This window comes from Apiospora kogelbergensis (assembly GCF_038363985.1).
Source record: "Apiospora kogelbergensis strain CBS 113332 chromosome Unknown utg000001l_segment0_segment0, whole genome shotgun sequence".
Lineage (NCBI taxonomy): Eukaryota > Fungi > Ascomycota > Sordariomycetes > Amphisphaeriales > Apiosporaceae > Apiospora > Apiospora kogelbergensis.
The window spans coordinates 8,213,398-8,226,254 of record NW_027117418.1 but is presented as its reverse complement, the minus strand read 5'-3'; the positions used below and the strand labels follow the sequence as shown (position 1 = coordinate 8,226,254).

Here is a 12,857-nt window from a genome sequence, read left to right as displayed (position 1 = left end):
GTGTCTCCGTTTACGTAAACGACATGTCGCTCCACCTTCCCCGGAATGTGCAGAGCAGCAATTCCCGCGTACCCAACTAGACAAGGGTGGAAATGGCCGGGTTGGAGAAGAGGAGATTTTAGCCCAACATTGACTTTATGTTATCCTGACTTGACACAACCTTAAACACGATAAGTTCTCGAACAAGAAAGATGGCCATCGCATTTAGTGCCGTTCAGGACACTTTGCAAGGCCATCCCGGCACCCTCGGCACAACCAATCTCACGGTGGAGAAACCCAAATCCGTCGTGTACATGCTAATATACGAGACGGCGGGGCCAAATGATACGTGGTACCCTGTCAGGCGGTCAAACAGTAAGCTGTCTGATTACATTAAAGAAGCGAGGCTTTCCTCTCGCGTACGTCAAGTCTTCCATCGGTACTCACGATATCTTCAAATAACCATGTCAGCAGAGAAAGTACCCCTGTCCGAGGTCGCCCCAGTATGCGCCTGGCGCCGCCAATCCAAGGCGAAACTGGCACCTCCCGCGGCAACAGACTTCGAGAAAAAGACCGTGCTCCTCATTGGCGCTACGGGCGCGATACTGGGCGAGGCCGCGCGCATCCTCGCCGACCTTCAACCCGCGACCCTCATCTTCGGCGTGCGCAACGTCAAGAAAGGGGAGGCGCTGGCGGATCGCCTGCGAAAGACCCGGCCCCAGCTCGACATCAAGGTGTGGGAAGTCGACTTCCTGTCATTTGACAGTGTGAAGCGGTTGGCGACGACTATTAACGAGCATGGCCGTATCGACGCCATCGTCATGGGAACGGCCGCGGTTCAAACCGAAACCAAGATAACCAAAGACGGCTGGGAAGAAAGTAAATAAAAGCGCCATCCCTTAACCCCTGATCCCAATTGGCTAACCAATGTCACTCGCCCTCTCCGCCTATCAGCCCTACAGCTCCAGCACCTCTCCACTGCGCTACTCTTCGTCCTAATCCTGCCCCGGATCCTCGCCGACGCCGATAGCGGCCGGCCGCCCGTCGTGCTGAGCAGCATCAGCAGCCTGTCGATTCGGTCGAGCGCGCGCGCCGTAAAGCTGCCGTCGTCGCCCGAGGAGTCCTATCTAGGCCGGTTCAGCCGGTCCGATCTGGTGGATGAGATGCAAGGCTTCCGGTATGGCCTCACTAAGATCATTAACCTGTGCTGGGTCCGGGAGCTCTGTGCCCGTATACCCCAGGGCAGCGGCGACGCCAAGGTCCAGATCCACGCACCGGACCCGGGCGCCTGCCTCTCGCCGCTCACCGATTCCAACCTACCTTCCAGGATCTTCCTCTGGTGCTTTGGCCGGCCCCTCGAGATGAGCGCTCGCGTCATTGTGAACTCTTGTTTGCCCATTGAGGGGTCGCATGGGAAGCTTTTGATTGACTATGACGTCGCACCGTAAGCCCCTTTTTCTGTTTCACATCATCTTGCTTTGTGGCTTCCCCCCCGCCCTCCGAAGAGGAGGCTGCGACTTCACCAGTTTGAGCTGCTTGTATGAAACAAAAGGATACTTACTGACCGAGCATGTGATAATACAGATATCCTGGATACATGGACCGGTAAGTTTGACAACTTCGCTCTCCCCTTCTCCACCTCACATATTGGTTCCTCGTGATATGAAATGTCAGCTAACCTATTTATTGATAGGGAGCTTGGATTGGAGCTAAGAAGACGTGTTTGGACTGAAACCAGGCAAGCCTTAATTGAAGCAGCCCCGGAGACGGAATCCTTTTTCGGAACCCTACCAGCAGAGACTGCTGTCCCGGCAGAATAGGGCCTGGTCTTTTTCCCGCACATGACGAAGATCACGAGCTTACATCAAGTCTGTATTTCTAGTCGTATGATTGTATACCCCGACAGACTTGAGAGACGCATTATAGGGCGCAGATATATCGTTTTTGAAGCCATTGTGTATAATAGTTTATATACGTGCACAAATTTAAAAGTTATAGTCCCTCAAGGTTGGTAGGGGACAGGCGGACGGATGCCAAACCAAGGTCTGGGCCTGACTGTCCTCGGCTTTCAAATCCCTGTACTCAGGTATTCTCTCAATATGGATTGCCGTGCAAACCATCCGTTCGAATCCCGTTCTGTGGGTCGCCGCTGTGCCCGCCCCCTTATAAGCTGACTACCCCCCTTTCAGTAACATAGGGAAAGGCTATTTTCCGACCTAAATTACTTAAGTCCGACTTATAGTATTATATTAAACTAATTACAAAATTAAAGAAACTCTTATATTAAATATATTTTATTATTTTTATTAATTTCATTTCTTAAAATATAAATTATTTTAATTTTATACTTAATTTTATTTAATAGAAATAATGTTTATAGCTATTTTATTTAATTTTAATTTTAAGTTATATTTTAAAATATTTAGGTAAGATTATACCAAAAATGGCCTGTTAGCGAGGAGGGGGTGTCAGTGAGGGGGGTGGTCAGCTTACTGGGTCCAAACCTGGTAATGAGCATCGCCGATTGTAACGTAACGTTTGAGGGGTAAGTGGCCTGAGTTGCTGAATAAGGGGTTGTGACCAAATAAAAATCAATAAAGTGCCTTGCAAGATACTAGCATGCTGTGGGGATTATCAACAGATTACAAGATGTCGCTAGTTCAAATCAACAAAGAAGATTTCTTGAAACTTGGGAGTAAGGTGGTGGTAATCACTGGTATGACCCCCGTGCCACACCACTCGCATTGAAAGCCACTTCATAATGGCCAACTGACTCCTGTTATCCTGACTGTAGGTGCCACGACTGGTATTGGTGCGGCCGTAGTCACGAAGCTAGCCGGTAAGTCTTGACAGTCGAGGAGCGAGTAGATGGATGCAGACTCCCCATCTATGGCTGATCACAAATAGTAGACCTCGGCGCCAAAGTTGTCTTTGGCGACATCAAGGAGCCGGAAGAAGCACCCGCTTCGAAACATGTCACCTTTGTCCGCACCGACGTCACCAGCTACGCCGAAGTCTTAAACCTCTTCAAGGAGGCCTGGCGGCTCTATGGTCGCATTGACTACGCCATTTCGAACGCCGGGCTGGTGGAGATTGGCCAGCTGTTCGCCACAGGCGGCGGCGACACCGATGACGATGATGCTGTCATCGAGGAGGCCCCGCCCACCTTGGTCATGGACGTCAATCTCAAGGGGAGCGTGTTCTTCACGCGCGTCGCTGTGCATTACCTCCGCAAGAGCCTGGCCCGCCACCGTGACCATGGTGGCAGCGGCTCCCAGACGGATGCGTGTATCGTACTTGTGGGGTCCGTCGCCAGTCTCGGCGAGTTCCCCGGCCTATTTCAGTACAGCGCCACCAAGCAAGGCATCATGGGCCTGTTCCGGAGTACCAAGGAGTACCTCCTCGAAACCGAGGGCATCCGCGTTAACGTAGTGTTACCCAACTCGACTCGTGAGTGACTTCCCGCAACAGTCCAACGTGGATTTCTCTTAACTCACGTGGACTAATATGGCCAAGGAACGACAATGGTTGAAGGAATCATTGGCTTGTATGAAGCCATGGGGCTTCCCACCAACGAACCCGGAGACGTTGCGGACACCTTCCTACATGCCCTCTCAAGCGAAATCAACGGAGAGGCGCTCTACGTCACGGGAGCCAAGACGTATGAGGTGGAAAAGTCGCTGACCAAAGTCAAGGGGGACTGGCTAGGTCAAACCCTGTACGACGAGCTTTTGGCTTGTCAACGTGCCCTCGGTTCTGTAAGTTGGCCCCCTGAGTTTGGCTTTGTAGTACATACACGTCCTGGATGATTATGACTGACCATTGGGTGGTGCTTATCCAGGGCGGAGATTGGACGAACCGGAAGGGTGGAAAGGTAGCTGATTTCGACGACCACGGAGTGCTTAATTCTTAACGAATTCCATCTTCGTATTCGAGCGGGCTCTGGCACGTTCCCGTGGTGTGGTCGCACGAGTATACGGGTATCTGAGGATAGTTACACACTCGGTTATCTGATTTGCTGACGACCGGCAAGACATGACTATCACTTGCGTTACGATGCTGTGGCGCATCATATACAGGACTGCCTACTCGAGTTCCTCAGCTGAAATGGAATGTGTCAGATCCAGCCAAGCATAGGAAGTCGCCAGATACTTGTGCCCTGCGCTTTCAACCGATGCTGACGAGGGCATGGAAGGGGTAGAGATGATATGTTTCACCAACAAATTGCCAATGCATATATGCCTTGCTCAGCCTGTGCTACAGCAGCTATGATGATAGTGGGAAGGATGTTCCTCTTGTGTTTACATATAGCCGTGTCTGTGTATGCCCCGTGTGCTCATTCTTTTCATCTCATTCCCACAGCAGAACTTACTATTTGTTATGGCCTTGTGGCAACCTAGTAACTATGGAACATAACAAAGCGGCCATAACAAATCCAGAGGCCGAAAGGCTGTTTACGGAGGAGGAGCCGGTCGAACAGATTTCAACGAGATCCACGACCCCGCGAGCATCAACGTCGCAACATCAAGATGGAGCTTCCATGACAGCGGGTTCGCAGACAACCGATATTGGACCCCAAGACGGCGTCGTCAAGTCCAAAGATTCGCCGCCACTTCCCGCTATGTGGATTCAGTGGTGGGGGAAATCCTCAGCTGCGTTCTAATGATAGGAATGCTCGGCGCCATGGTTGGTGTTCTTTATCCCAACCGAGACATGCCACTGCCCAATTTGCCGTTCCATGTATCTATCAACACAGTCGTCTCGATTCTGAGCACAATTCTGAAGGCTTGTGCCGCCTTTATTCTAGCAGAAGGCATCAGCGACTCGAAGTGGAAGTGGTTCCGGAACGACAAACCTCTGCACGATCTCGTTGTGTTCGATAACGCCAGCCGTGGGCCTTGGGGCTGTCTCAAACTTCTCATCGCCCTAAGAAGGATGCACCCGGTTGCTTCGCTCGGAGCGGCTCTGGCTATCTTAGTCTTGGCGCTGGACCCCTTTACGCAGCAGCTCCTCCACTATTACGACTGCAAGCAAGCTAGCACCGAGGCGAACGCCACACTGCCGCGCTCGACAATGTACAGCGAAGTCGGCAGTTACACAGTCGCGTTCTCATTGCCCCCTGCGGCCCCCGTACTGAGCTTTATCGATCAGGGCCTTTATAACCCTACTGATGTCAAGACACCGTTCGTCTGTGCTACGGGCAATTGCACTTTCGATCAATTATTCTCAACACTCGGCTTCTGTGCTACATGCGAAGATATGAGTAGCAAACTCACTTTCACCAACGTGACGGTTACAATACAGACTGATCAGACTTTTTGGGTCAACACAACGCTTCCATCTGGCGTGTACGCTACGGCCCAACCTTCATTTCCCATGTTTGACTCTTGGTTCGTGATGAATCTGACAGATGAATGGATCGAAGTCATCCAGGCATCCCAGGCGGTCCCTGGCGCTGTGGCGAATTGGCGGGAGGACCACCACTATGTAATGACGATGCGCCCACACAACCAATCTGGATACCCCGACATCACTGGCTGCACTGATTGGGGGTGTGTTGGTTTCGGCGGTGCTGGGGCGGCTCGCTGCAAGATTGATCCATGTGTCAAGACCTACAGGGCGGATATTGAGAATGGTCACTTACAGGAAGAGTCGGTCCACTCGCAGGAAATGTTCAGGGGGTACTCCCAAGATGGTAATATAACGTTTCTGGCTGCTGATATAACATGCGCTGGGCTCGAAGCAGTTTCTCGGTTGCAAGGGGCGGGCTTTCGCGTAGGGAAGGATGATGTAGTCATTCCTTGGAATGTGAGGGTGAACGCGAGGTGAGACGCTCCGGCATTGATCCTTTGCACTAAATTAACCGGGCTCAGCGACGGCAAAGCCTCTATACCAACCCATGTAGGCGATCCAGGCCCTAACATCGAAATTCCGGGTCCTCTCCTTAACGAAACCGACCTACCACTAGACATTATTCCCGCAGATTGTATCTATTCTATGGGATCGGACGCCGTGGATTCCATTCAGGAATATCTTGAAATATACCTCAACGGCGACATTGGTCCTTCCAATGGGCCACCTCAAATCCGCGCCATATTCAATGACTCATATGCCAGCTTCAGCAGCATTAATCGTACCTTCAACAGTATAGCCGAGGGCATTACCCAGAGAATTCGCAGGTACGGGGAGCCCGGGTCCTTACCTGCTGCACAGCCTGTGGTTGGAAAAGTGTTCGAGCAGAAGACGTGCATCAAGGTAAGGTGGTCGTGGTTAGCCTTTCCAAGTGCGGTGGTGACTTTGACGACGGTGTTCTTCTTTGCGGTCATTATACTGGCGACAGAGGGGCCAAAGGGGCCAAAGGGGACGGCTGGGGCAGGTTGGAAATCTTCGCCTTTGCCTATGGTGCTCGACGGGTTGAAGGCGGACTTGTCTGCACTAGGAGATGCTAATGGCAATTCTAGTTTGAAAAGCTTGAAGGAGATGGAGCGAGTCGCAAAGGCCACAACGGCTAGGTTGTACATGTAGTCATAGAAGGAGGTACAGTTGGTTGATCCACCATCCTGATTTGCTCAGTTTATCCTTCTTTCTTTCTTGTTCCGCCGCGGCCCGCCTCTTCTCCTCCACTTTCGCGACATCCTCCGGCCCAAGGACACTTAACCAAGCACAGTGGTACTTGAAAGTAGCGTACTCGCAATGATCACGCGAGTGAGGAAACCAGCCAGCCACATCCTTTCGAAGCACCAGAAGCCGAAATCTAGGCGCTCGTACGACGCGAAGTCGCCGAGCGCGAGCGCGTTCGACTTGCGGTAGATGCCCCTCGCCACACCGATGGCCCGGTCGCGCATTGCAGGCGCGGGGCCCTCTCGCTGCCGCGTCTGCAGCCTCTCCCAAGGTATCCGCACGGACGCGGGTGATGACTGCCCATGCGTTTCCTGCAGGTAGTTCAGCACTTGTGACCGAGAGTCGTGTCTGCGCCACGGCAAGCCGTTCCGACCATCGGAGTTGAGGGCTTCGACGTCCTCGGCAGGCCAGCCGAGCCCTGAATGGGTGGCGGCGGTCTTGACATCATCGTATAAATGGGGCAGCCAGAGCTCATAGCTGACACTGTTCACCTCGTCTCGTGTCGGCGGGCCGAGATCACGCACTTTCGGCCATAGAAGCGGAGGGTTGGCGTTCCAGGCTCCAGCATGTAGTTCTTCCTTTTGGCCTCGGGCCGCTTCTGGAACGCCTTCTTGGTCTCGACAGGGTGAGCCGGTTGGACCTGCCGGAAGCGGGCCAAGTGGAGCTGGAGGCAGTCCAAAGCGAGCCAAGTCATGCGCCGGGCGGTCGCTATGACGCTACGGATGACGACTGACGGAGTGTCGATCGGGATAGGGACTGGATCGAAGCCGTGCTTTTTGCCGCCTGGGGGTTCCGGCTTGCCGCGGTAAATCGGATGGTCCTGAAATATCTGACTGCCGGAGTGAATATAGAAGAGGTTTCATACTATCTCATGAAGGTCGGCTAGGTTTGTGGCAGGTAGCCGAGACGAGTGCAGCAAGATAATGAACAAGATGAAGCACCGGATACGCGGGGTCGTGTCGCCACACTTGTACAAGCGGCGACATTTCCCCCATCTCTTGTATACGTAACCGGACTCCAAGATAGCCTGCGTGATCTCAATGGCGTAGGTGTCGAAGATGCGATAGACGGTTGGGGAGGCATGGAGGACACTTCCTAGGTCTGTCAGGTTCGTCAGACGCGGTAAAATCTGGATGAGTATCTCGTTTGGCAAATCCTGAAAAAAACCGCGACCCTGTCTCGTGGTGGCGGTCATAACGGCGACTCGGCCGGTGACCGACAGGTTGTTAACAGGACGTATCGTGTTGTCATTCAACAGGCCGTCATCGTCCATTGAAGAGTATGTGGTTCGAGGAGTGGGTGATCGAATGGGTCGAAGTGGAGATGCCTACGCCTACTGTGGGCAATATACAGGGACCAACATCTCTGAGTTATTGGTTGGCTTCGAAATTGCCCCGAAGGTGAAGCTCCATATAGCTCGGTCTCGCTTTCACACCACACCTCGTCACCCGAAGTATCATGATATGTCTGGTTTGAGTCACTGCCGTCTCATCTTAGACCAAGATCACAAGTACGTATTAAAGGCAACACTTGTCTGTCATCTTACCCTGACTTTGAGTATAATCATGAGTCACGGTAGCTGTACCTAGGTGTTTCAAGACATCTCGAACTCCGGCGCTGTCAGCGGTGGTGTCACTGGCTGTACCAAGGTAACCAATGTTATGATAATGTCGCCACTGAAACCAGATGGGAAGCTCCAGTACCTCAGCCCCCATCAAGATACTATAACATATCAGAACAGGTCTCCTATGGTAAATCAAAGGCACGAACACCCTGCCAGCCAAACGACATAGCCATCCATCATCAAGACGGCGCCAAACTTCTATGAACTTGGTGCTATCCAAACCGACGTCCACGTATATCATGCTGACGCTCAGTAGTACAAGACGTCTTTTAACATCGCAAAAAAGAACCGCCTCGACACCCACCAAAATGAGAACAAAATCAGAGATCAGCAAAAAGACAAAAACATACAACACCGAGGATTCCCAGGTCGTCACCGACCCTAGTACTAATTCGGCTCTCTGCTGCTTATATATGGGAGAGCGGACGGGATCCCTAGTATTCAGCAGGATGTGGTAGTATGTGTTCATTAGATTCAATATGACAGTATATATACCAATTGGAATCTCGTGTGCGGTGCCTGTTAGCTGAACCACCGAGTCGAAAGGGGGCGAGGACGATCATGTGGACTAATTCTACATCTCCATGCTAACACAACAGGGATAACCATCTGCAGGATGAGCCCCTCCTTCCTCAAGCCTCGCCCTCTGCCCCTTCCGTTTTTGGATACCAATATCGTGTACTGCTTCTGTGGCAAGACAACAAGCACCGGAACCCTGGGAGATGTGGTGAGAACGGTCATGATGTTAAGAGACAATGATGATCATGAACAGCCGACTTACGATAGGGTAGAGTAAGTACTGTCAGGGTATTACCCGTATTTGACCCTTGATTACTCGCAAATGCGACGTGCCAACTTCCCGCCTAGATATCTCCCACGATTGATTTCAGTTCGTAATCAAACCAGTCCACCGTACCCTCAGGATGTGGGTTGCCCAGGATCTCTTCTGAGTCCCCAGGAACTTCATCGCTTTCACTCTGACTTTCCCACACCACACCGATCTGCTCCGCACTTAGCCTTTCGCTCGCTGTGAGTTGACCGCCTTCGAGCTCGCCCAAAATTTGTGGCATACGGCAGGTCCAGAAATCCTTCCAACATGCTTCTAATGCTTCCAAGTCATGCGAAATATGTGCGATTCTGGCCTGGAACTCGTCCACCATATCATCAAGAACCTCGATGAGTCTTGACTCTTCCTCCTGGATTTCGTCAATCTCATCTCTATCTATCATCGGATAGGCCTGTAGTGCATTACTGATTCCATGCTCCTTGCAGCAGGTGTGAGTGATACCAAGGGCAATGAAAGCTTCGGCCCTCATGGCTGCGAGATACAACGAGGCAAGGTTGTCCGTGGATATGCCTTCGAAGGCCCTCCTGAAATCCAAGCGCACAGACTCCTCTATAAATCTGTGTCCATCACGGGCCATCTTATGCATCATGTATAGAAACGGCGTGCAGCCATCTGTGGAGCATGCACACACGCAGGAGTCAGCCAAGCTGACAGGAAGCGCCTTGATTAGAACTTCAACGAAGCCATGGTAATGGTTTGATGGAACCATGTCCCCCTCAATCATCTGGTCGAACGAATCCTGGAACAAGTTGTAAAGCACGTAATGTGCAGTAGAGATACCACGTGCTTGCGATTGCTCATCTCCGCAGGACTGGATTCTTCGCTTCAAGTCGGCGCCCCGGTCTAAAAGCCAGTTGATGTAATCCGGGTTGGTGGCGTTACACAATGGCGGAGAGCCATGCTGCGTGTCATTATCAACATCCTGAAAGCCTAGATTGAAAAGCAGCTCACAAAGCCGAACCTGAGGATTGTGCAGGATTTGGTAAACAGTTCTGCAGTCGCCAGCGCTGTACCCGTCGACTGGTATGGCTTCCACAGGCACCTCGATCCCGTGGCTGATGAGACCCTTGTACACTGCTTGGGCGTGCAAGTCCAGGGTTTGGTCTGAACATAGATAGTCCGAGTATTCCTGCACCGCCCAAATGTGGCGAGAAGCTAGTTCCTTGAGTCTTTGTCGCGAAGCTCTCAACTCACTGATGAAAAGCCTCCACCCCCGTGTAGAAATTGTACAACGATCTACATCATGACTCAGGTCTTTAATGGTTACGACTTGGACAGCCCCCAGAAGCATGGCCAAAGTATCGGAACAGCTGCATTGGGTGCATTCGGGGAATCGATTCGACATGGAACAGTGCTCCCCTGTCATCCGCAGAGCGGTGATAAGTGCGGTTTCATGCCGGCTGTCTCTTCGTTGTAAAAGACCACCTGATTTCATAGCTTGAAGAACGAAAGGGAAGCGTGGCAACACGTTTTGTAATGCTGCCAAGTGTAGAGGGGTATGGCCAAATGCGTTACGTTCGTTTATTATGCCTGGAAACTTCCTTATAAGTTTCTGGGCAAGCTGTGTGTCGTTCGCAAGGATCGCCAGACTGAGTGGTCCACAACCGCATGCTATAGAGCGTTAGCTGGAATACAAACCTGGCTAATAAACAATACATACCCTCGGCTAGAGGTGGTGAAAGCGCTATATCCTTGCAACAGAGCAAGTATTCCTCCGGTGTAAACGTTTTTATACCTCTTTCAACGTCTAATGTTAATGGCATAACTCCATCTTGGCTTTTAGCGATTATCGCGAGACTGTCCAGTCCGCCATATCGGCGATAAATGCTATGTTGGCGATATGTTCCGAGTTGCGAATTCTCTGGGGATACCAAATGAACTCCAGGTGCCCTATTCATTAATGAGCCGAAGGATTTATCATCAAACAGTAACTAAGACTGCTTACCCTCCTAAATTGTCGTATGACATGAGTGGTACACCATAGAAGGTCATAATCTGCACAGCCTCTTTCAGCAGTGAAGGCCTTAGAGGTATTGGGATACAACTTTCTAGTTAGCTTGGACTAATTCATAAAGGGAGTTGTATCGAGTGAAATCTTACTTGTATGCAAAGAACAATGCGTGCATTAGGGATTCATTGGAAACATTCACTACAAGGGGTGATGTAGTTCCGCTGGCCAATATTCGTGCGATGGCTCCTATTGCTTTCTGATGGCAGAGTTTGATCACGTTCTCAGTGATGTTCAGACCGTCAATGCGCTTGCAATTGAACAAGAATAGCAAATCGATGACCCGGAAAGCCGGGTCTTTTTCCCTGTTAACAGTCGGATAGTATGTAAAATTTGGACCGATGCTCGACTTTCCAGCCCCGTAGTACTTATAGAAAGAGACGCCGATTGTAGCTTTGACAGCTTGTGCCAAGCCAGTGTATCTCAATCCATGTTCTTTCTTCGAGCTGGGAAACGTCTTCTTCGCCAAAGGACAGTGCGGCGAATGGTAGCTTGTCAGCTGGCTATACAGATATAGCGAGCCAAATTGCCAATGCTTCCTGTGTATAGTCTTTCGCTTCTTACATATGCATGGGCTACCACAATTGATGGCTGACCACATAACTTCCATCGAGGTTGATGAATGCGAAACTTCTGTTCGCATTGTTGGTCCACCGGTCAAAGAGGCGGATGGGCTCGCCTGAGACGTCTGAAACACGCAAATATTAGTCACCATAATTTTGGATCGATAGTTAACGTACCATAGTTTCCGTTAGGTTGTTTAGCCGATTGGCTATGAGAAGTGCCTTCAGTGATTGGAATTCTTTCTCCGTGATAGCTGCTTTGTCCAAGAGATTCGAATTTTGTTCCTCTATGCGTTCAAGGTATCCTTGCTGGACGTCAAATGATGACTGCGATGTGTTTCCAACTTTACCAAGTTGCTCGGACAGGCTTCCTGTGCTCGTAAATACCTGGGTAATCGTCGCTTGGGAATGGTTGTCGATCCTATTCTGCAACTGAAGGATCCGGTCTGCAACCTCCATTGCTGAGCCATGAGTAGCCGCTACTGTAAATAATCCCAATCCATCAATGGCCAACTGGAGTCCTGACTGTGTTCGGCTCACTCGGTTACACAGCTGCTGGAGCTTTGGGCGATCGAATGCATAGTGCAGTTTGCCTAGTTGAGACCTCCAGGTGCCAACATCGACGCCTGCCAGATTCTGAGCGACGAAACTTTCCAGTGCATTGAGGCTATCCTTGTTGGCCTCTACACTCTGTTTCACGACGCTTGTTATTTCCGGAGACCATCTTTCTAGTCTACTAGAAGTCGTCTCGATGATGACAAGTGTTTGTTTCAGGAGGTCATTTTGTTGCCTGACATCGCGTAGCTCCTGGTCCCGGCAGTTGACAGCATCAATGTAGTTCGAGATACCGCTCGTGACTTGCAAACCGAGCGAAATAAGCCCAGCAATAGAGGCAGCCAGAGAGACCGGGTCGGCCATGGCAGGAATGATGGTTGTGATGAATCTATTCTTGGATTGAGTCCAATGCGAAAGGGAGATTGGAAGTGTGTTGAGCACTGAATCCCGAGAAATGGGGAAACCTGAGCCCCTCACCTTTGCTCATTGTGGATCGTGCATTTGTCACTGCGGATCAGGCAGAAACGCCGCATAGCAGCAACTGCAGAAGCTAACTGCCAGTGGTCGAAAAGACAGCGTCAACGAATCGGGCGGGATCTCCCTCTTCGAGTACCACAAATCAATGCACAATATGTCGTTAGAATAGTCACTCACTGGCCA

The 12,857-nt window shown here is 51.0% G+C and overlaps 5 protein-coding genes across 5 annotated transcripts; 3 read left to right on the top strand and 2 right to left on the bottom strand.

The window, feature by feature from the left end:
• Positions 1-443: 443 nt before the first annotated feature.
• PG998_002644 (short-chain dehydrogenases/reductase) lies at positions 444-1,799 on the top strand (the record flags this gene model as incomplete). Its single annotated transcript, XM_066869462.1, has 4 exons — positions 444-858; positions 934-1,423; positions 1,564-1,584; positions 1,673-1,799. The coding sequence occupies 4 exons, from the start codon at positions 444-446 to the stop codon at positions 1,797-1,799; spliced, it is 1,053 nt and encodes a 350-aa protein (XP_066737877.1).
• An 829-nt stretch (positions 1,800-2,628) lies between these two features.
• Positions 2,629-3,892, top strand: PG998_002643 (uncharacterized protein; the record flags this gene model as incomplete). The annotated part of the gene is made up of 5 exons (XM_066869461.1): positions 2,629-2,695; positions 2,774-2,818; positions 2,890-3,429; positions 3,496-3,737; positions 3,821-3,892. The coding sequence occupies 5 exons, from the start codon at positions 2,629-2,631 to the stop codon at positions 3,890-3,892; spliced, it is 966 nt and encodes a 321-aa protein (XP_066737876.1).
• A 569-nt stretch (positions 3,893-4,461) lies between these two features.
• On the top strand, positions 4,462-6,504 carry PG998_002642 (uncharacterized protein; the record flags this gene model as incomplete). Its single annotated transcript, XM_066869460.1, has 2 exons — positions 4,462-5,804; positions 5,853-6,504. Coding segments are annotated over 2 exons (1,995 nt in total), but the record flags the coding sequence as incomplete, so codon positions are not given.
• Positions 6,505-6,632: 128 nt separating this feature from the next.
• PG998_002641 (uncharacterized protein) lies at positions 6,633-7,873 on the bottom strand (the record flags this gene model as incomplete). The annotated part of the gene is made up of 3 exons (XM_066869459.1): positions 6,633-7,083; positions 7,125-7,429; positions 7,466-7,873. 3 exons carry the CDS (start codon positions 7,871-7,873, stop codon positions 6,633-6,635), a joined length of 1,164 nt encoding a protein of 387 aa, XP_066737874.1.
• A 1,214-nt stretch (positions 7,874-9,087) lies between these two features.
• On the bottom strand, positions 9,088-12,560 carry PG998_002640 (uncharacterized protein; the record flags this gene model as incomplete). The annotated part of the gene is made up of 5 exons (XM_066869458.1): positions 9,088-10,682; positions 10,732-10,961; positions 11,172-11,582; positions 11,676-11,767; positions 11,820-12,560. 5 exons carry the CDS (start codon positions 12,558-12,560, stop codon positions 9,088-9,090), a joined length of 3,069 nt encoding a protein of 1,022 aa, XP_066737873.1.
• Between the last annotated feature and the right edge of the window lie 297 nt (positions 12,561-12,857).